Below are 23933 nucleotides of genomic sequence, written 5' to 3'. Positions count from 1 at the left end.
ACACACAATGTTTTTACAAACTGTGTATTGGGCTGTCGACATGACCATCATAGAATCGTCTTCAGCATAGCTTCCTGAAATAGCTTGACTTAATATTGCTTTTCATAATCTAATAGAGCCTAACCAGCTGATCCGAGACTGTTTTTTAACACATTGTCATGATCGATATAGTTGGCTTCAGCCAATACTGGCTTGTAAGCACATGCCGAACATCGATTGGAAAAGAAACTTGAACTTAGTAAGCAACTACAAAGCCAGCTCTATTTAGAAAACAACTACAGAGGACCTGATACGAACGAATATTGTCTTCATTTAGATACAATTCAGAGTAGATAAAAGCGACATACATACGTACAAGGACATCAATCGCTTCCATTACAGCGAATCGATAGAGCTTGAGGTGTTACGCAATGGATTAGACCTATAGTTACCAATTGCTTATCGCGACTGGGTATTATAATACGAACGTTAAACGTCTCACTATAGTTTTGATTAGGAGAGAATATCCATGAAACGTATTATACTTAGTGACATCAGAATCGTTCGCGTAACGCTCATAAGCGCGATAAAATGAACGCTTTAGCTGAGGTGTATGGGGTCCTGAAGCAGACATAAGTACGGTGTAATAAATAAACGCCGTAATGTAAATGTAATAAATAATGTAAAAGGTAAGTTAACTAGGAAAGCCCAACTGCTTAGCAAATCCGGGTGTGAAAACAACATTTTAAATGATCAATAACTAGTTCTCATAACAAACATTCGACTGCTATAGGACAAATGTATCTGGGTCGAGCACGGGAAAAGAGTTCGGTCGGATAAGATCGTGATACTAACCACGCATCCAACTAACCTACATATAATAGACAACTTTCTTTATTCATTGGTAATTATGGGTCGTGGGGAAAATGACGTCGAGCGGCCTCTACATTTCCATCGTTTGATTAGCACCGTACATTTATTCGGTTCACTCAATTCAAAGACTTTTACTGATTTAGAGCACAACAGTAAAGTTTGCAAGTAACCTCGAGTGAAGTTTGCTATTTCGGCGCATTTGCTTGTGAACTTCAAATCTCTACTTTTAAAATGGCTGTGTGCATAAACCATCAGCTCCGTGAGTCAGCCTGTTAAACACAATGAAAAGCGTCTCTTCCCAGACCCTACCGTTCAACGTGGTCAACGAGAGTTGATGCTGTTTGGGTAAGAGCGTCTGTCGACGAACTGCTGACGTTTCTCGCCAGTCAACAAAACTTGAAATTTGCACTTAGCGACTACAAAAGCTGCCGCTTGGTGCGTTAGAAAGGCATATTTTTTCGGACGTGTATTCATTTTACATGTCTAGGCCATTATCTTTTTCTATAATTTGGAACTTTTGAAAAATGTTATGCAACTGTGCAACGCGATCTTGGAAGTTTATCAGTAAACTTCCAAGATCGCGTTTGTACGGGAACGATCTGCTATGTTTTCCGAAACGCCTGCAAAGTACCAGTAACGCCAAAGGTTGCCATCTTTAAAAGCCATGAAGGACGACCTCTTCGTAGCTTCCGACAATTCGATAAATGCTTCGAAATATCATACAGGTATTCTTATGAGAAGACGCAATATAACTAAGTTTGACAAGCGAGAGAAATGCGCGACGTAAGGAAGCAGTACATTTCTATCTACGGCATCGGAAAAGACCCTTTATCACTCTCGTTTCCGGCTTTTCCTTCACTTGTTATTGTTTTATTGCGGCATTTCGTTCCATTTTTATATACACCTTATGTGTGATTGATCTTCTCTCGTTTCCCTCTCATCCAGCGGTTTTCTCTTATACATAGAGATCTTTGTAACCCGGCATTTCATTATTCGAGTCACAATGGTTTGACCTTCTGCCCACTTTCCTTCTGGATTGTGCCTAAGATGTGTTCGCCAAGAAGAGCCAGCTCGCTTTAGGTCGACCCGTCTTTGTGGATAACTTATACAAGAAGAATTAAAGTTACACATTTTACCATTACGAGATGGAAGAGAGAATAAACCATCGACGTTGTCAAATCAATGCAGCTGTCGTTTTTCTCGGCGCTACCTGTCAGGGTTCTCTCTGATCGTTTTTGTTATTAATATTTATTTTTCATGTTTCACGTTCGGTACTTGCATTGGCTTGGGCGGTGGTCACCAGTATCCAATAACTATTTTCTGAGCCATGCTTCTGTAAACTTATTAGCTTACTGGGCAGCTAACAAGTGCCTGCTGGAGATCTAGAAAAGGTTGCAAAAATTACCGAGCTCGGACAAAAGTGGCTACAAGTTAAAAAGTTGTGAGAAATAAATGTTATTCCAGGGAAAACCTTATTCTGCTTTTCCAGATTATTCATGTGCTTTTATCAACCGCCTTCGTCAAAATATGATAGCTAAATAATAGTATGCCTTATAAATGACAGATTTAAATATACATATCGAAAAAATTGTACCGAGGTAATGAATCAGTAACTGATGTTATTATTATGTTTTAGCAACTGTAACGTCACCGATTGATAAGATTTGCATCGTTTGAAAAAAATAACATATAAAAAAAAAACATAATTGTTAGACAGCTAGGTGTTACATTAATCGATTAATATTAATAATATTATGTGATAAACAGCACAACACAAAGCAAACGTTTATTAGAAACCGTAGTTTTCCCAATAGGTGCATCGTTATCAATAATACATTCGAAGAACTTCAAAAAAAGTTCAAAAACATTAGTTCCAGAAACATAGAAAATTTAAAAAGACACACCAAACGAAATCCTTTTTAATAAAACCTTTATCGTAGAAAAAAAGACTGATCTCGAAGACGAGACCAGCCAGGTCTAATCTGACTACCAGCAAATACATTGCGAGCTTAAAGACTACATTTAGTCTTCTATTTTGTTTGTAAAATTTCACTGTTTTCGAGATAAATAGGAAAAAAACGCAGTAAGTGTCAAACATTCTTTGTACCAATATCCAGCAAATATTCCAAATCTCCGAAAACAATATTCGATGTCAAGCACAAAACCTAATTTTTTCTTCAACTCTACAGAGGCCCATTATGTATAATACACCATATGTGCGTCATATAGCCAATATGATATACGTTTGATAAACAAGAAATGTGCGGAATGGACGTTCGATTCTGTCACTCACAAATCCACTATATCGGTACGCGTGTGAGAAGCCATTTTGACTTACGCAACAAGCTATTCAAGTTCCTTGAAAAGTATTTGGAGCTGTCTTCATTTTGTGTGGTTGTTCCTCCATAACTGGTTCTACAAGTATCTTCACAGCTAACATCTTCTAGTCTGCGTTGTTTCTAATGCTGGTCCCGTACAGCGGCTCACTAAGGAAAGTTAATGAAGAGGCAGAATCGAAAGGAAACAGGAAGCGTTCTAAGGGTCAGATAGACGAAAGAGGCGCACTAGGAGAAAATGAGCGCAGAGGGTGTTGACTGTATTTGTCATCTGATAGAAACTGATGACCGTTCTTGGTGACTGGCCGATGTCAGATCCCGCCGGCCGTGGCCTTTCCGATTACACTCCTGGTGACCACTGTTCGATAACGGAACAATCCCAAACGGATAGCCGATTCGGCTTCACTGGCTGCGTGGCGTGGGACAAAAATATCGCTTTGCTTCTTAGTTGTCGTACGTTATTTTGTTTTAAGGCTCAATGCCCTGCGCCATCATTGCGCTGAGGGATACAGAGGATACAGAGAAACCCACAGAAACCACAGACCCCTTACACTCAAGGTAGCCACTCGTGTGGTATGTGGGAGAGTTTTGCGGGAAAAGGCTCCAACTAACGTTTCAGGGGATACGGAAGGTTCCTAAATAGGGATGACGATGCGTAGAAATGCTACTAACGGTGGCGACGGGCCGAGTCTAGGGTGTTTTTTCTTCGGGAAAAAGACAGAGAGAAATAAGAACCAGAAGTAACAGAAAAGAAAGAGAAATGGTGCAGGGGATAGAGACACGTAGAGACGACGCGCTACGACGTTGCGGTGTCCAAGGCGGTAGTAGTAAGAAGCGGCGCAAGACAAAACGTAGAAAGGGTCGCATCGATCTCGTCGGTTGTTGCAGCTGTCGCTCCGACTGTCAGACTCATCCTGCGAATCGTGGAAGAGAATAGTGAATGGAAAAAGCAAGAAAATGAAAAGGTTAGGACTTGTAAGTGAGAAAGTAGGACTTCAGGCACAGCAAGACAAGGCGGAGTGAGGGGACAGGTCAAATGGAAAAATATGTGGCACCGGAAAAAGCGAAGAGAGAACGCTTTGGAGAAAAACAAGAAAAAATGGAAATGAGTTCCTGGCCAGGGAAACAGCAGGTTTCCGTGATCGCCGACGCACTGGGCTCGGCCAGGTTGGGCGACACGGGAGGAATCGTCTTTTTCCCGCCGAAGGCGCTGCTCGCTGGAAGGGTCACGAAAATGTACAAAGGAACGACCAACTGGAAGAGGCAAGCACACAGCAAGCGAAACAGACAGATCGACGGATAAAAAGGAAAAACAATTTATTTTTTAAGGCCTCTCTCACACCACCAACCTCGAGTCCGAACCCCGCCGTTGCCTGTTCCCCACACTGTCTTCATTCACATATCTGTCTTATGAGACGATTTTGAGTCAAATGCGGGCATGGCAACGGCCACTGGGAAAATTTAAGGGCAGGACAGATTTTTGTTTGCTTCTTCTCATTTCATACCCTTGACACACAGTCACATAAACGATGTGAGCACACCGGCAAAAACTAGAAAACCAGTTCTCCTTTTGGCTCTTTGAGGGAGATTCTCGTTTGGCTTCCCGTTTGCTATCCATTTTCCATTGACACCTCCGACGCTACTAATGTTCCTGGCGCCGATTGACGCCGCAACGACTTACAGACTTCAACTATTACATGCTCCCATCAGGCTAGCTCTATTGAGCCCCCAACTCCATCTAAACGGTTGCGTTTGAACTGACGAATTCTTTTCAAGGAACTTTAAATCTGTTTGTACAAGACGAAGCGAATTGCTGCCGATGTATAGGAAAGCAGGTGCCCGGACGACAACTGCAGTAGCACGGCCATCCAGAAGCCGTGGAATGACGCGCACAGCAGCAGGGTATATAGCCTCTCCTGCATCAATGTTGATGGTACTGAAAGAGGGTTTGGATCGAGGAAGACGATTAAAAAGAACTTATTTGACTCGTTTATGCTCAGCGAATGAATTCAGTCGCTCGAGTCCTGATATGAAACACTCTGTCTAGCGCAGTCGATTAGGTTGGAGTGCATCTACACGCTGCCTTTGCCCACTTAGAGAAACTATTGAATGACATTTATGAAATTTAGGTAAAGCGTAAATTCATGAAAGTTACCATCTATATCAGGAAGGTATGCTTTTAAAAAGCAATGCTTTTTTTTAACATGTTTTCTCAGATCGACTTTAATGCGCCATCGTATTCCTGCTCACAAAACGTACTATACCTATGTTTCGCTTTAGGCAAACGTTTTGTAAATATCATTAACGAACGATGAGGTTTTGAATTAAAACTTGAGAATCGAGTGCTAGCTTTAAGAACGCATATTCAACGTTATAATTATATAATAGTAAATTACTAAAGGTAATACCGGTTACATAATGCGTGATTTGTCATTGTGAGAGCGACAACTCTATTAGGCAAAAACACAGCTATTCACAAAAGAAATCTCTATTCTAGTAGACACGTTTTGCCAGCTCTTATCGTTATTGTTATTTACCGGTTTTGACATTCTCTGACACAGGTTATTTGGCATCGTCCGGGTCATGGTTGTCGACTGGCAGGATATATACGATAACGTAACTTTAATGTAACAAAGATGCTCAAACCGGACAAAGGTCAAGCTTTTATATGCGTGCGAGTCGAGGTAAGGCACCGGACGTACATTATCCGTGATCTGAATTGATCCGTGATCATGATTTAATCTTTCCAAAGGCAAGTAAGCTTGCTCTATTGATATGACTTCACATTGCCTATGTATAAGCGCCATGTCCTTCCATGATTTAGATCAGAGGATGGCAGCCAGTCAGGAAAGATGTTTTTCTTATTTAATACTGCTTTATCTTTTCGTGACACCCAGTGGGATTCTGTGGCCTAAACAGCAGAAACTTCGCAGAGAATTCAGCAGCTCCTTCGCAGAAATTTCGATATATTTGAGCTTCAAAGTCACATTCAAACAAACCTGTTGGCAATGACGAACTGATGCTCAGTCCTAACGCGGATTAAGTGACAATACGCGGGAAGTGCTTTTGCTGCTTCAAAATATTTTTCCTATAGAGCCCGTCTTACGTACGCAACAACATGCCCTGTCTATTTGTGACCCGTAGCGTAACAACAAACAGACCACCGTTACACATACGGTTGCTAATCAACGTTGTACGGTAACTCTGTTTAGTACGCTCAACACTTTCTCGTTTCGTCTAGCCAATGTGGAACGTCTTTGAACGCGGATATAGTCCGTAATCTATTGCTAACAAAGCTGCTGTTGATACCGGACTCGTCCGGTGGATATAGCGGTCTGTGTCTCGAAATAGCAACGTCTTGCGCACAATTTCGAAACGCCACCGAGTCGACACCGTTATATCTGTTAGCGTTAAGCTTTTTCGTTCCCGGATCCAGCAACCTTCTGCAAAATCTTTTACTACAACTTTTGTAAGCGCTGTCTTCTAAAATCAGCAAAGATAGCGTTTCTTCCATACGAACTCTGCCATTGTGACGCCGCTTCATCGTTGCGTTTACCTTTGGCTGCGATCGATTGCTTTGATCAGCCGAAGATCCAGAGGCCTAAGTACGCGGGCTAATCGGATCTTCGCCTTTTCATCGCTTATGGTCCACAGGCTGTCATAATCGAATCAGCTAGACTTTCATGAGTACTTCGACCGGTACCCCTCAAGAAAAACTTTACAGGTATATCAGTTAGCAATGACAGATTTGCAAGGCAATGCCAATGAATCGTCTGGACAATCCCTAGGATGCTAAATTCAGCCCTAGTTATGTTAGTTACTTAAAGTTAGCAGAAGAGAGAGGTTAACGGGCAGGATTACACTTACAAGGGCGTAAAGGTTGCCCATTCGCTTTAAGAGAGTTGTATTTGAAGAAGATGGAAATCTAAATGAAAATTTATGACATATAGTGATCTTTATTTCTGAAAAAAAAACTTCAAAAAATTGACACATGCACACAAAACACAAGTATGTTCTTCGATAGCTATCACACGATATAAATCAAATGGACCTGCGTGGAAACTCGTTGTTATTACCGTTATTACATGTAAAATCGTTACACCTGTATTTAGTATTTTGATATTTTTTAAATATTTTATTTATTTATATTAATAATTTACCTCTGTTTTTTCTACCGGAATAGTAGCTATTACTATTATTGAGGTAAATAAAACTAAAAATTAAAGAAACTTGAAGAGAGAAACAGCTCGAGTGCCATTTTCTAAACCCATGTTTTATCCTTTTTTGAAAGGGCGCAGATTTTTTCACAACCGATCTTCATCATAGCTAATTTATTGCTGTATAAATATAACGGACCCAACAGATATTCTAAACGTCTTAAATAGTTAAACTTCTAGGTAATTGGAAGATAATCAGATACAACCATGGAAGGTTGTTGGCCTCAAACTAGAGATTAAAGACCACTAAGTTCGGATTTCGTCACTCTGCTCCGGAAACGTGCCCTCATACAACCAAGTTTTGCCTGATAGTGTAGCAGTTTTCGACAAATGAAATGCCTAAACATATCATCGACCTCTACTACTTACTTGTAGTGAATGTTACTTGTAGGGAGCCTTCCTGTTTATGTACAGAGCTCTATGATTCAAGTAGAAAAATATTCACCTGCAACACACCCAGTTAAAAACGCAGTGTAACTATAACTTGGCTAATATTAACATTTTCAACGCTTTTACCTAGAGAGAAAGATACTAAAACCTGTTATTACAGTTTCTTTTCATGCTATTAATCCAAACGTCACGTATACATATATATACACTCTCTTCTACCAGGCGCTAGGATACAATTCATAGATTGAGTTTTTTAAAATTAAAGGACTAAGGGAACTTCCAGACTTGTAATACACACATTGTCGACAAGCCATTATAGCACAATGGCTTTTTCCAAAAGAACACTTTTCGTGGGTAGTTAAATCCCAGCTTCCTCTCAATTTGGAGATTTCCCGACGATGAGACCCCTATTTTACGATGGGCAGGTACATCGTTTTAGATTAGACAATGCTAATGAAGTTTATTTGATAGAACGTACATTGTAGAAGACGTTGTGATTGAAACCCATCATAAATATGATTTTCATAGAAGCCTATCTCGCTGATAGGTTCCTTCGTGCGTTACACTAAAGATCACGCCCCTCTGTATCCGAGTAAAGCAACATGGTGATGTAATGACGTCTAAATAGGTTAGTTTCAACACACCTCTACTGTACGTCATATTCGATAACGTGAAATTTCAGATGTATACCAAGTTGCCAATGCTAACTTCTCAAGTAAAAGTCGCTGGATGGATTGTCACATAGATGCTTCCCAATTGAGAGAAGCCAGATGATTCATATAAGAGCGACCTTGCATTGTCTATTTAGCATAATGTATCTACGCCGAAACGCTGAACATTACAGAAGGTTGCTCTAACAACGTTATTGTATTATAGGATCAAATATGAATCCGACGATTCGCCTAATCTAGCGCCATTATATTATCACGAAAAAAGGTTAAAGTGGTACGAATTTTTTTCGTGTTTCCTTTCTGAAACAGATCAAAAAGCTGGAGAGATAAGTATTAACAATAGGGCCTTCATAAAAATATTAATATCTGAGCTATTTATCGAAGGGCCTTTCAGAATAGCTTGTCGGCAATACAGAAAGATGACAAACGAAATAGTAATTTTGGAATTATAAAAGAAGAATACTAAGTATACCATATAGAATCCTTAAGTAACTTCAAGCGGTATACCATGATCCAGAAATGCAATGGAGATTAATGCTATGTTTAGTTATAGCCTATGATAAAATAGCCTAGCAAACCACTGGCAGCTCCATCGAAAAGTATACACATGAGAGAAACGCAAGTCCCCACAAAACGAATATCTACAAAAACGAATGCCGGAACAGATATCTAATAAAAAAAAAAATAGTTCTCTTATTAAGTTCATGTTCTATTACAGCTCTGTGGGATCGTCATCAGTTAATTTAACAAATAATTTCGAAGACATTATTTTCTTTTAAAAATATTACTATTTAATCAATTGTTGCTCTACATGAAACGGTCCAAATTGCTAATTATTTCCCATTGAAACCTAATAACTCGAACAAAACTATCTAGTTCAACGCCAGTAAAATACTAATTATACTGGTATTTATTTAACACGCAAAATTATGTACGTCTTTGTATACTATGGGCTTATAGATTCATATTTATAGAGGTACAAGGACTCGCTCTCCAATAAGTCTAAAAGTGCTTAAGAGATAGCACTTAGATTGAATATCTCTGAACCGGTCAAACCACCTTTTCCCAGCAGAAGTTTTGTTCCAGAGTATCAAGGCTGGCCCTGCAAACTGTGTGTCAACAATCGAGTGAGCAGAGATTCTATAATGCCAGCCTTTCGTGCACAGAAGCTGCGACCATACTCAGGAGAAAAGTGAGTTGTCGTACTTTGTTCAAGGGCATCCTTTCTATCCTGGTTGAGACGATGGGCGGTCACTGCGACCTCGCTTATGACAGGGATGAATAGAGTAACGAGAAAACGAGTTGGTTAGATCTAAAATTTGTGAATTTTCCAGGTTCCTGATTTTCACTTGCAGGAATAATACATTAGAAATTTTGCCGTACCTAATTTTCCGATTTCTCAGTCGTATATGATATATATTAATGAGTATGATTTTACGTCTGCTTTGAGTTATTTTTCTCGTACCGTGCGTAGATAGGTAAATATCTCTTATGCGTACCTTTTGGGTATATAATCACCGATGTACGAATAACCGTCCACTCTGAAGTATTTCGTTTTTTTTTTTCTGTAATACGCGCCGCTGTTAGATCCACGTAAGATATCTGTCACTAAGAAATTTAGATATCGATTTGCCTGCGCCAGATTTAGGAAGGTATTACCAATACAAACCTTGCGAAATTAACCAAAACGATTTTCCAACTCCGCAACGGGAAACCTAGAAGTACATTGGACTGAGAATGGAAAAGTTCGAACGTAAAATAGTTCGCAAGTGAACGCCCGACTTGGGGGAAAAAACTCGTTTTAAGATTAGCTAACGTTAGTATATGTTAAGAGATAATTGCCAGACTAATTAATGATACAGTTTGACAATGTCCTTTGCATAGTTCACCGTGGCACATGATATCATAATTCCGCACAATGCATAATCCTTCTTTTATCTAAAATATAACAGTTATATATGTTGATTTGATGCTTATTTTCATTAGATGATTAGAAGAGTGAGAGTGGAAACGTTCGATAGAAATAGGCTCGTTAGCACCGTCAATGACAGGCTGAAGTTATATTTGAGAACCTTGGGCTGTTGCGTGCGAAGAACAGCTGGAAGGATTCCGTTTGGAGCGAATTTCAGACGATTAATGAAAATAGAAGACTCGAAAATACTTTTTTTGTCCAAATCTTAATCTAAGTCCTTAATCTAAGTACCCTGCAACAACTGTTATTCGCTTTGAAGTTTTCTTAATACATCCCCAAAAATGGCATTTTTGGGTTATATAATATGTTGCAAATGGGGTTTTGCTATGTGTCTGCCTAAATTACCGTAGTTCTGTACCAGTGGTGCGGAATAGTTGCTTTATAGACTAAATATCTCACGTGCTTCCTTACAAAAGATGGCCGGAAAAGTTCTTGTTAGCAGAATCGATACTGGCTCATTCTTTTTACGCTAATCTTTGGACCATGCCTTTTTCAACAGCGGTTTTGTCCACTATCGTATACTGACGCTGAGGCTCTATCTGGATCTTTCCTGTGAACATTTAATTGAAATGTCTTTCGATACTAACTTGGGTTAGTCTTGAAGGAACACACCAACCTAATACGAATATCTTATTCGTTTGCGCAAACTTTCTAAGTTTGGCACCGTTAAAATGTGCTTTTCTATGAAGTTTTACTCGGCTGTACGTAATGAATCTTTGCTATCATTTTTCTAAAAACACTTTTACTGAAATGCCCAAAAGCGGCTTAAATAAAGACCTAAAAAAAAAACAAGCCCATTTACATTCATGAAAGCATTATTAGGCAACAAAAAGGCTAGTGTATTATTAAATCCAACCCTACTTTCGACAGTTTTACTTTTGGGCATTCGTGTCCAATTCATGTTGGATGAAGAGCTTGATGTGACATAAGTCGCTTCGTTAAGCTACTTATCTACTTGAGGCGGAACAATCAAGTGACCCGAAGTTACACTGTTACATAATTACTATGTTCAGAAAATTTTTTTTTTTTAGCCAAATTGGCTTGTTCGCTTGCGCGCACGATATATGCATATGTTTTCCTAAAATCCTCTTAAAACTGTCGCATTTCTAAGGTCTAGGTAAGTACCGCATGACACAAGCTCGGGCATGAGATGAGAGCGTTTTCGTTGATGTGCCTCCTCTATATCTAGCTAATTAATTTTAAGGTACGTGAATTCATGCGTCTCGGATCGAGACGTTCAATGATGCGTTTGTAAGAGAACCCCAGAGTTTCCATGGAAAAGTTAAATTTACACGCATACAACACAACAGGGTTTGCATAAAAACAAACTAATTAATACCATGCCAACCAGGAGTCATATACACACGTCCATACTTTAACATTACTTTCTAAAGAAGCATTTTACCAAAGGCTACTACGCTACGGGACGTTATTATGTATATTGCGGTTAGAAAAAAATATGTAAAAAGCTAGATTTTGTACCCAGGACCGCGTTCTGGTTGACCTACCTCTTATTTGAAACTATAAATGTGTATTCCTACCATATTTCCACAGTGTCAACATATTAACCCAGCACGCCATTGCCTATTACCTAAAACAGCAAGGCTAAAGCCTGTCGCAGAGAGTCAAATCTGTTGATGTACTTAGTTGGAAGGCACGTATTTCTGCTATATTTGTAAGCTCTTAAACGTCAGTTACCTTTCTGAACAGTTCATCATTAAAGAGATCTTCTCGCTGGTAAACACTGTATGTTCCCGAAGGCAATGAGAGAGCTAAGGCGCCTGCGTTCTCTACGTCCAGTGTACCTCTGACCTGTACACTTTCTCTCCAAAAGACCCTTTCTAAACCTTTCGCAAAAGGTAAATGACGGCCACTGCCTGCACGCTATTTAAGTTTACGCCCCTTTCTATGCGCAAAAAGTGTACTACGGTTCGTACCGAGACTCAAACACTTTTTCTGCTTCTACGTTTCGAGGTTTTATGTCCGGTATAGCCGTTAGGCACTCCGTCACCTGGCTGGCACCAGTGCAAAACGAATTCTGTCTATGCCTGTGCTCGATCCTATACCACAACGTTTTCCCAAAATTATCAGGCAGATACGTTACCCACTGTATATACGACGTGAGGCAGTTTCTTGACAGTTTGCTTCTTATTTCATATACATTAAAGCGACAAGAGAGAAATGTATATAGATATATAGAGGAAATAACTTCATTGACCCCAGCTGTGACGAGGTTAAGCGAATTTGTCGAGCCAGCAAAAAAATGCGCAACATTCTACTCTTTTATGCTGTCGATGACAGGAAGCCTGTCAATTGTTGTCTTAAACGATTTTGAAACCCGTATATTTGGAAACCAATTCTGGAACTAATCCAACTTTAATTCTTTTGGCATTTTCTGTGGTGTCTTTTAAGCAGCGGCATTTATTCGGTTACCTGCCCCACGTAGATGCAAAAACATCTATTTTCCTAGGATTGGTTACGGAAGCCACACCTTACGCCCATTACCAGCCACTACAGAAGGTAGCGGCTGTACCCTGTTGGGACATTTAAGTTTCATGATTTCTCCGATGCGTGTAAATCTGGCAGCCAAAAGCCGTCCGACCCATCGCGACAATCCGGCCGACCTCCCTTCCTGTTATCGTGTTAAGGCGACGAAACTTGAAAAGGCAAACGATATTAGAACAACCCCATTCTATTTGATACCCCAGATCCACTTCTGAGCAGCGGATTCAATAATTCGTGATAGATTTGTACCCATACGGGTCTGTTAAAGAATTGATTGATACTTGTATTTATAATATGCAGGCAATATCTTATACTTTGTTAATACGGAATCCTTACTGTTTCATGCGTCATCATGTATTTAATGTGATAGGGCACATACATAAACCTTTCGAATAAGCATTGTCGGCGATGCGAATTTGTCTTAGCCAAGTGTTTGTTCCGAAGTCCCTCAGCATAAAAAACTCACTAGGGACATAAACGATGATCTGACAAGAGGGCAAAGTCCGTATTGAATAGTGAGTGAGAACATGTGTGCAAAAATAATTTTATCTCAATAGACGGCCATCTCTAATTTAGCTTTCAATTCTGTCGCTCTCTGTGTGGGACTTAATTTTTTCATTGTCATCGTTGCAGCTATAAGTTGATACGTCGCGATTATTGAGTTTATGAGACACCTGAATTGTTGTAATTGATGTATATTTAGGTATACAGATGGACCCGGCTGGTTTCGTGTACTACAATAAAGTTCTCTGGATTGTGGTTGACTTAAGCTCCAAGTTTTTTGCCCTTTAAGAAAAATTTGACAGCTAAGCATCTGATAATTGCCAAAGACACATTCGCATTACGTATTTTGTTGGCCAGATGTGCCATCCTTGCTTCTTCCCACAGATGAAACGCCATTATATGTCAAAATGCTCGGCCTGGTTTTCCATCTTCTTTCGAACAAAGTGCTGCAGCTTGAGTTCGGAGTCAAGCAAATATTTGTTGCCAAGGGCAGAGGGCGCCTACTCTGTCGTCTAACAATATAATATACAGTGCACTGAGTGATATCGCAAATTTATAGTGACAAGTAAATAAGTGACTCAGAGATAAGCCTTGTGAAACGCTTTCGAAAGAGTGCAATTTTTTCGTCACTGAGTTCACACTCTCACGTATATATGTAGCAATTCTAAGGTCTCAGAAGACTTGAATCGCGGGTGCGGCCCCCATAGCGATCAATTCACTCGCATTCGAAAGGCCAAACCCGATTAGAACTATTATACTAAAACCTTCTTCAGGAGACTGCCTTACGGTTCATGTGTGAGTTAGAATTATGGTTATATTAAAACGTGGCAAATTTTCTTTTCGTTACTTCAGCAAACTAGGTAAGCGAATTGTGCTTTAAAAGTTATTCTGTAAGAGAAATATGTTTCGGTCAACTGTGTTGTTAACAATAAAATCATGTTGTACAAAAGGGTACATCACAGAAAAAGGTGAGTGCGTCGTTTTGACGTATGAAAACACGAAAGAAAAATCTATGACGTTTTTACCATGAGCGCATAAGTATTGTTATACCTGGTTTTGGTAAATCGTTTAAATGTGATGCAGTTATACAGTAGCAATTGGTACGATCATCAAAGATTGAACCCCTCAGCTCCCCGCAAGGATCATGTTATTATGCGTTTAGTGTGTGGTGATGGGTACATATCTTTAATTTACTAGGAAAGTATTTTAAGCATACTACAAGTACTGGCTTCACTAAAACGTGCATTATCGATAGGTGTACGATCTCCGAACACACACATATACATATATTTGGATATATAGGTGTTTTTTAGAATAATGATCAAACGTCATCTACAATTTTGTACTTTTCCCCTTCAGGCCCCAACAAACTGGCTCATCGACGGATCTATGTGCTTTGTTAATTTATTTAATTAAGTGACAACCTCACAAGCTGTTTCACTGGATATATCGATAACCTAATCATTCTTATGGAAAATTCCTCTTGAATCCAAAGCATAATATACGCACATAAAAATACATCTCATATCGATTTTTCAAAACGAGGTCAGATCAATACACTTACCAAGCCAGCATCCTCATATAAGCGGACGGTTTACAATTTCTATCCTTTTTGCCATTTCTGTTATCGTCTTCGACGTGAAACGATAAAAGAAAACAATAATAACAACCCGTTTTTTCCTGTTGACTAAATATAGAGAGAGACATAAAACAAATTCACATCGTATTTCTGTTAGAACGCACGTCCCAATCTGCCCGTTCCAGTTATATCTTCAGTGTCTGTTCCTAATCGGTCATTTCCGCTTCGTTTAGGGATTCCGCTAAGTCACTGCTAGTCGACACTCGGCAACGGAATCACGTTGCTTCTTCCACCGCCGCTATTATGCGCTTTGCTCATTAACGATCGCAGATTCAACGTGTTGCGGCAATTTTGCTTTCGTTAATTAGTGCTTTAATGGCCACCATCCAGTGAATAGCGTTCTCTTTTTCCCTCGCTTTTTTATGCCACTTTCCTGTTCTCAGAAACGTGACCACTTTTGCGTCCCTCTCAACCCCCCCCCCCATCACGAATTTCGGTCCTTTTGTCGGCTGGGCGTCGAGCTCTTGTGAGGCTCCATTTGGCCGCATCGTATTTGCGACACGCAGAAATCAACAAAGATTCTTAAATGCTATCTTCTGCTGTTAGCTCTTTCTAAACCGCAACACGTCAGCGCGGTTCGTTTCCCCTTCCCAAAAACAATATCGAACGAGAGAATCACGCAAGACAATGATTTCACGCTATTGCAAACGAACTCTAGGGCCAGTTGCCTGAAAAGGACCTTGAATACTTTTAGAAAGCGACACTGACGACGTGGAAACAGCACGTCGGTTTGGAACAGCGGCGGCGGCCGTCCAGCTTAATGGTATAGCCGCACTAGGGCAGGAACGTGTCCAGAGATCTAGCGACATTCTGTAATGGATCTTTGACTAGCATGAACACCTGTATGCGTTCTGCCACCCTCGTTGCCGGTACGCCATTAATTAACAGTGGTCGACCTAGCTGTCTCCGCTCCCTTTAGCCGCACGGCTATGATTTGAGACGAAATGTGCAACAAGTGGTTTTATCTTCTTTGCACAACTTTGTTTTGGCAGATTTTTCCAATGAATTTCGCCGGCTTGTGAATGAAATAAATCAAGTCTCGTCTGCTTGGCCATAACAACCGCTATCCTGAAAGTCATCGAAGAAGAACAAAAATGATCTCTCTGCACTGATTATACTGAACAGGAACGAAAAAGTAGAAATAACACAACAAACTAATACGTAGAAGCACATCAATAATGCATAACGTACACAACACATAATCATTCATTATACGGCTGCTATTGTGGCCACGGTTGTTGATGCTGGCAGAAGCGTTCAAGTGGTGCCTATACTTTACAGTTAAAGACGACTTTTTCAGCTCTTAAATACATGCTGCGAACCGTTCAAAATCCTACCTAATATTCTCTGATAATAGCCACAAGCGGAGTTGGCTGCTATTATCCAAGCGTATTATTTTTCTTGATCGGCCTTTGGTCTGGAACGTTTCATTTTCGAAATCTCTGGAGTATTTCCGGACGCCACTGTGGAATCCTTGAAGTGCGCGGCTTTGGCCTTGTAGCAACCAGAATGTTTTCATCCGCTTTGTTAAGCAGCGTACGGATCAACTTGGTCAATAACGGGTTGATTTAAAACAACCCAGACAACTACACTACAAAATAAACAGAGTTTAAATATGCCCTGGTTATAGTGTGGTTTACTCCCTGCGCACTTTGCGATCTCCTATATATGTACGCACACGCCGTACAGCGAAGTCAGTTTCTGCCTGTACTCGGAATGCAATGTTTAAACGCAGTTGGTATCCAACGATTAGATTATGCTGACAGATTATCAGAAGCGTACCTCTAAGTACCGACCCTAGGTTCCCTTTAACTACTGTCAACTAGGACCGTATATTACCAGTTAGCTATTAACTTTACAGTAGTTGCAGGATGTTACTCCGTCGTCCGATCTGAAAAGAGGTGGAGTGTACCGATCTGAAGCGGAGTTCATTATCGGTAGGGATTCGTGGCGCTTTCATAGTGTATATTTTATATGCGCAGCGTTTATCGATATGTGCAGACACATATGAAACCTCACGAGGTCCATACACCTCGTGGCCTACTAGCCATACTAAGTCGTCGAAGCAAAAATAAACATAGTATTTAGAAGAACTACATATTCATAAATCGAAATCTAAGGTTTTGTATCTTAAGGAACGACGATTCATTTAATATCAGCTCACTGGCGAAGACGTGAACGTGAAGATGATAAGTAAACAAGGACAAAGATATGGGATGTACTTTTATGAAAGGTCTGTTATGAGCGCTGCTATTAAAAACCTAGCAAATTGTCGACTCATAGTTTTATTAAGAATTATACACTGATCTGATCAAATGCAGCCTAACCTAGAATACATCGTAATAAGCCGCATAAAAATATTATCGAAAAGCCAATGATCCAATCGAATTTATGACTAAATTAAGAAGCACGCTGAATCCAGTACTGAATATACTCTGTCCCTCGAGGCACGTACAAATCGAAATTGAATATATTAAATAAACAAATACGAATGTTTATGCTGAGCCTGAAACTAAAATGTCAAAAAATGCTGATCTTTGCATCTATATTGTACATGCACGTGACACCGCATTCGGCGCAGTCCGAATTGAGCTGGCGTGTCAGCGGACAGGAAGCTAAAGGAATTTTCCGATCAAATTGCTCGTGTCCATTTGGGTTGTTTCATCATTTCCATGTGCGGTCTTTAGGGTCTGGATGTAATGTTAGCATCGTAAGCTTCGAGGAGCGCCGTGCATTACTATTTACTCCACACATCCTGTGACAAGAAATATACTAAAGAGGCAGGTTCATGCAAATAACTAGTAGTCGCGCATACGAGCGCCGCTCCTCCATTTTCCACAACATACACGCAAACCCGTCCATATTCGTTCTGTCAAATGCGCCTTTGTTCTAAGGAACCCTCTCAGTACTATATAATTGAGTTGGGCAGACTCGACCGGCACCGGGCGCAAACCGTAAGCTCCTCAAAAAGGGTCAAAATTTTTCCTTACCTCCTAGGGATGTCCGTAGTTCGCAGGCGACCACTCCACAGCAAAGTATGTGAAAGTAGGGAGCGGTAAAGGCCGTAGCTGTGCAATGGCTATAGCCACGGTGACTCCTCAAAGCAACTTCATTATTCTTCAGCAATATTCGCAACTTCGTTAGTTTTATATCCGGCTGAGCTGGACCCTCTGCCCGATGCCATGCGTCCGTCGGCATAGCCGTTCGACCAGGATTCCAATTCCTGCTGAAGTCGTTCGTTGATGTTAATGCCAAACGTAATGCTTGCAGAGCCGGACCCAAGCCGTTGCAGCAACCACTCTTCGGATCTTGTCGACTTACTTAAATAAAAACGTGTGATCCACTGTGTTCCAAAAGAAAGGTAGCAGCAACAGCCTACGTAACGCAACCTAATCGTCCGGTAAAGGTTAACAGGAGGAGAAATTTTAGGTGAACAGTACGAAAAATAAAAACAAAAAAGGAGAGAGCTTGGATAATGCTAAGCCAGGCAGCTCTACTTGTGAATAGTGAAACTGTAATAGACACAATCTGTGAAGAAAAGAGTCTCTCCTACCAGATAACATAAGAATAATTTTGATAAACTGTCAAGCTCATGCTATGTGGAACATGCATTTCAGAAGATTATAACAAAAAAAGCTGTATGCACATGGTGATCAGAAGTTATTACGTTTTCAATTATTGAAATTCATTATTTTATTATGATGAATTAATGTTACAGGAACTGTTACAAGTAATTATTATCACAGGCTTATTTGCGATTATCTCTCCCTATAGAAGCTAACCGTCATATTCTATAACTGTTCACAATAAGGGTGAATATTTTACATGTTAAGATAGAGCGAACGAATTTATATAGGAGACAATAATTTTACTAGAGCTTTACAATATACGGTACCTTCACTGTTTTTTTTTTTATAGGAACTAAATCATCGGGTTTGAAAACTCTATTTAACTGTTATTACCAAATTATTTTTAAAGAATTGCGCTCCGTTATTCGATTCAGCTACGACGTTAGATGGCTCATGCCGTTAGCCGACTGGAGTGTCTGAGAAAGGAAGCCAGTTGAGTGGAAGAAGACATTTGAATGCGGCTAGTCAGGACGTTGGCATACAGTTATTCATAGTTGATAGCATTAATAATAACACGTTCATTGCAGGCAACAGAGTTTGTACTCTAAACCACACTCCTCTGGCACGTGGCATGTTCCAGGATTTTCGCTGTTCGGCGATTCGAAACAAGCAGCTTGACTTTTTTGGAGTTTTCCCATCGCCAGCCATATGCGTGGGTGACGTCTCGTTTCGTCCATGTATGGGAACGCTGAAATTTACATTCATGGATGAGTTAACAAATTAACGAAGAGAAACCTTCTTTAGAAAAGCTGTGTAAGCTTAAAATTTATGACCGTTTAGCCTAAATTAGGGAGGAAAGTTTGCATTGTTACCTGATCCTACCCTCTATAGAAACAGAGCTTATTTTTCTTTTCGTTTGTGACAATCTTTTGTCTCAGCTTATCCTGTGCTTCAACAAACGTAGAAGACGTTTCAAAGAAGATGAATTCAAAGAAAATTCCATTTGCAAAAGTGCAAGCCAGACCAGAATCATAGAGTGCTAATTTAGTACGCGCGTAAGGCAAAAAGCACATTAGCCGCATCTGAGACGAAGCCGTTCTACATTCAGTACGTACGTTCGGCGGGAGTCCCTAAAGACAGCGTGTCGTTTGGCTAGATCCACTGTGTAGCGTAGCTCGCATTAGGTTAATCTTTTTATCCTAGAAAGTTAATTTCGCTACCTAGTTATTTTGTGATCATCCTATAACTTACGATTAAATATATTGCCACGCCATGAGCTCTTAATTGTAGCCGCGATTTTAACCCAAAAATTGTTGGCTTTCACATGTACGTGCATACGCAGATACGTTCGTACGGGATTGCGTTCGCGATCGAATTCTACTCGCAACGTCATCAGTAAGACAAGGGTGTTCGTACAAAGCTAGATACTCTCAACGGCCTGGCCAGTAAGGTTAGGGATCTGGAATAATTTATAACTTTACATACGGTAACACACGTGCAAAAATAGCACGGATGGGTCAGACGCTGTCTAGATGCTTTTGCAAGCCTTGCAAATGGACGTTTCGCTTTTCTACGCCTTAACATACTACTAGAGCGATGTCTGCCAGATAGTATCATTGCTGGCGAAAATACCTTTTTTGCTGTTTGGAGTTATTCGCAATTCTGGCCGCCGTTGGCACTTTGCGATCACCACGTTTCAAATAATTGGTTTCGTAACGTAAAAGACATCCCCATGTTATCTAAGATAGTGGACATGTAAATGTGTAGCATAAAAAATAAAACGATAAAGATATAATATTGTCCTAGCGTTCTTTATAAATTTAGTAATGTTTTCATTTTTTGAAAACACTTCGATATCAAAGCCATATGCTTTCATTTACTAGTCCAAGGACGAAAAAACGATGATTACATAAGCGGGCTAACCCTCTTTATCACTGCCACTTTTAGAAAGCCGACTTATCAGCGATGTACCTTATTTACTTCTTTCTAGCCAGGTACCATTATATCACGTCTGACTAGAAAATTTATATAGAAAGTAATCATACCTATATTTGATCTTATATCTTCTCCCTGAATCAGCCTCAAGCTAAAGACTATTTGTCTGGAGACGTATCAGAGCAATATCTATTCAAATAGACGTGCTTTACATTAATAATCGCCTAAAACATTTGTACTTGCGTTGTAAACGGAATTTATTCATTCTCCCTGTCCCATTTAAAGAACACCGCAAAAAACCTTTTCGTCAAGCATCGCTTATTAGCAGACCAGCAGGTACATGTGCTAGCCCGAAGATTCACGGGAAAATTAGTTCTCGTCTTTTTACAAATAACGGTGACAACGTTTTAAAATTAAGTGTACTGAAGCTACTTAACTGCAGTGCTCCTTCGTGAAACTTTAGGAAATGCGCTCAAGTTAGGAACTGCAACGGTACAATAAACTGTGCATCGCGTCTGTTGTGGATAAATAGCACGGCGAAACATAAATCGCTGGTACTGCACTCTATATATCGTACATACTCTAACGCATCGTCCAGTGTAATCAGACTTGTAGGCACAAAGGCGTCGTTATATAGTAAGGTGGCGTTTTACTCTTGTCGGGTATCCAATTGTAATATCACCATTCTTACGCGCGTTTCCGTGCCTTACTACTGATCTAGATGGAATCCCCTTTGCACGCTATCCAACCTGCTATTATCATCGAAGCACACAACTCCATTGCGTTCGCTTCCACAATAAATTATCTATGGGGCAAATGAATTGCCATATGCTACTTGATGACGAGATATTAAAAGCATTCCCGGCTTCTCGTTACTGGCATTTAGGATAGCAACTATGGCTTGCCAAAGGAAGTGATCTGAAATACTTCAGTCTAAGTTAAGCCCCTTGCGAGTGTTTGCTGATTGCTCTTCTGTTTGATTCTATCGGATGTCATTTTATAGAGACTACAAAAAAATTAAGCCAGTATTCCTTTAAAGAGTCTTACCTCCAAAGGTTTACTAGTTCGACAATGTCATACCTTGCAGAAGAGTTTCGCTACTCAAAACAAATTTCATAAACCTCGATGCATAATTTAGACCTGTAAGATTTTTTAAAAGTTGTAAGATATTTTAGCAAAATATAAAACAGAAAAAAGAAAATTGCGAGTAACTTTTCCGGCTGTATATATATTTTTATTTAGCTATAGGCTACTGTATATATATTTAGCTATGAGTTTTTTCGGTTACTAATCAATTACAGTCACATTAGACTATGAACAATGTCTGCGCATCACAAAACCAGTCAACAACTACATGAGACCAATTTATAAAAGAGTGCCTATCTTTTTAAGCGTTTTGAAAATTATGGATACTTATATTAATATAAATCGGTCGCGTCGGTGATTGGTTTTTCTAAAAATAAAATCAATATAATTAGTAAATAGAATAAATGAAAGGATCAAAATAAAACAAACAGACACGTATCGGTGCGTCATATATTACTATACATGCGCGACTGATATTAGAACATTGGATAATTTCCAATGTTCTAATATCAGTCGTGGGTTCCTTCCATGTTTCTGAATTGCATATTTCTTTTATCTTTGATCCAATGCGCCTGCTTAGGTAGTATATGCTGGGTAGGAACCGCCATCTACCTCACTTATGTTTCGCTGTGTTTTCCTCTTAAAAGGTTCAATAAGCCAATTTATTATATATATATAAACTAAAAAAGCAGCTCAAGCTGATTTTTTCAAAGTAAATTTTTATCTATCCATTAGCCTGGCTCTTTTCTAGTAAGTTCTGTTCATTCGGAGAGTCTATATATGTGCATTGCAGGGGAGAAAATTGCCAAAACAATGTACAAATATCTAGTCAGTAAATTTATATCGTCGCATTTTGCGTAACAGAGAGCAGATCACTAATTTCCTACATGTACGCTTACTTGGCTAAATCGCTGTGTGTATCGCGAAGTAAGCAGTGTCCAAAGCACGAAACAATGATAATATACCCAAAGATGACCACCAAAACAGCCGTAAATGGGAAACGACACCGTTAATTCGTGACAAGATAACCACAGCTGACACCCATAAGCAAACAAGTTCAATGGGGCAATGCAGTGTGCCGTTGCTGACGGTAATGCAAACCAAAACGACGCAGGAGTTTTACCTCTTCGAGGCAGAAGTCGCGAGATGCCTGGTTTATCAAAGTGAAGAGAGAGGATGTGGCTCGAGACAGAAGGCATATTGATCTATTCGGTACGGTTTGGGTCGTCGCTGTCAGTCCGCACAGTCGTCACGCGTGGGGAAAATCTGCCGGATTAGCTGCTGGCGCTTTGACGACTCTCCAGATATCCTTTCCGATAAGGAGAGTGAAAGGAATGTGCCTTGGTGAAAGCAGGCTGCAATTTACAAGCCGTCTCTTCATAGAGTTTCATAGAAACATAAAGCTCGAGGGGAAGCGAATAACATCTGGTTGCAAGTGCATCATACATATTTGCGATATACATAAAGGGCGATGGACCGGAAAGGTTGGAAAAAATATAGAACGAGGTCTTCTGTATGACGTTATATCCAACTCAGACCAGTGTTCAAGTTCGTTTTTTTCTGTCTTATCAGCTGGAAACACGTGTTTAACAGCACGGCTACCTGCGTGCATAGACTGGCAATTCAGTTCAATCAATGGAAGCAGCTATTTTAAAAGGATTACACTGTAGTACAAAAATTTCTCATTCTGATTTAACAAGGCGAATATGTCAGCTTCGACTCAAGCCTGCCGTTTTAAGGAGAATCCACAGCAGTTGAATTTATTTACACAGATTTAGCAATAAAACCCGAGCAAAAAAACGAATGGATCTTGATTTCGGCTCAAGTAATTTGACGGTAATCTACACATCAGTGATTCGCTTAATGCAGATACAAAGCTTCCTCATTTCGCTTATTTTACAATTCTGTTTTCAATAAAGACGAGCCTTTTGAAGAAATCAGTAATATCCTTTAAGAGTCTCCTATGTGACAACATGGTTGTTCTTCCTTCCAGCCAGTTGGTTCAGTAGTGATTTTAAAGGGAATCGACTCCACATCTGTTATTAAATAGAAGCTATCCAGCGTACAAAGAAAGCGGAGCACGTACATACTTACATAAAAGCGTGCATTTTACTCAGTGTCATTGCGATGTGGATTCGATAAAGATTTCTATGTGTGTCTGCTTATAATAAATGATTATTGCCAAAACAACATTTGTATCGAGGACAGTTGCACTCATCGTTGTTACGGGCTAATCGTAAATTTTAGTTGAATAGAA

General features: G+C 39.9%; 1 protein-coding gene and 1 long non-coding RNA gene across 7 annotated transcripts; both read right to left on the bottom strand.

The window, feature by feature from the left end:
• Positions 1-2614: 2614 nt before the first annotated feature.
• LOC111266558 (uncharacterized) lies at positions 2615-18502 on the bottom strand. 4 transcript variants are annotated; one of them, XR_002684160.2, is made up of 4 exons: positions 9966-10911; positions 9526-9731; positions 7775-7850; positions 2615-4102 (listed from the first exon to the last, which is right to left on the bottom strand). It is a non-coding gene; the product is annotated as an uncharacterized LOC111266558 (long non-coding RNA). The 4 variants fall into 4 exon arrangements; XR_015313506.1 differs by lacking the exons at positions 9526-9731; positions 9966-10911 and adding an exon at positions 18077-18502; XR_002684159.2 differs by having other exon boundaries at positions 9526-10911.
• A 226-nt stretch (positions 18503-18728) lies between these two features.
• Positions 18729-23845, bottom strand: LOC111266557 (uncharacterized). 3 transcript variants are annotated; one of them, XM_086970950.1, is made up of 3 exons: positions 22800-23845; positions 21671-21730; positions 18729-19403 (listed from the first exon to the last, which is right to left on the bottom strand). In XM_086970950.1, exons 1-3 carry the CDS (start codon positions 22873-22875, stop codon positions 19234-19236), a joined length of 306 nt encoding a protein of 101 aa, XP_086827076.1. In that variant the 5' UTR covers positions 22876-23845; the 3' UTR covers positions 18729-19233. The 3 variants fall into 3 exon arrangements, 1 of the variants encoding a protein (XP_086827076.1); XR_002684158.2 differs by lacking the exon at positions 22800-23845 and adding an exon at positions 22576-22793 and having other exon boundaries at positions 18730-19403; positions 21638-21730; XR_002684157.2 differs by lacking the exon at positions 22800-23845 and adding an exon at positions 22576-22793 and having other exon boundaries at positions 18731-19403.
• Between the last annotated feature and the right edge of the window lie 88 nt (positions 23846-23933).

The sequence above is a fragment of the Varroa jacobsoni genome, unplaced genomic scaffold, assembly GCF_002532875.2.
Source record: "Varroa jacobsoni isolate VJ856 unplaced genomic scaffold, vjacob_1.0 scaffold_1096, whole genome shotgun sequence".
Lineage (NCBI taxonomy): Eukaryota > Metazoa > Arthropoda > Arachnida > Mesostigmata > Varroidae > Varroa > Varroa jacobsoni.
The sequence above is the reverse complement of the archived record's forward strand: the minus strand, read 5'-3'. Positions and strand labels throughout refer to the sequence as shown.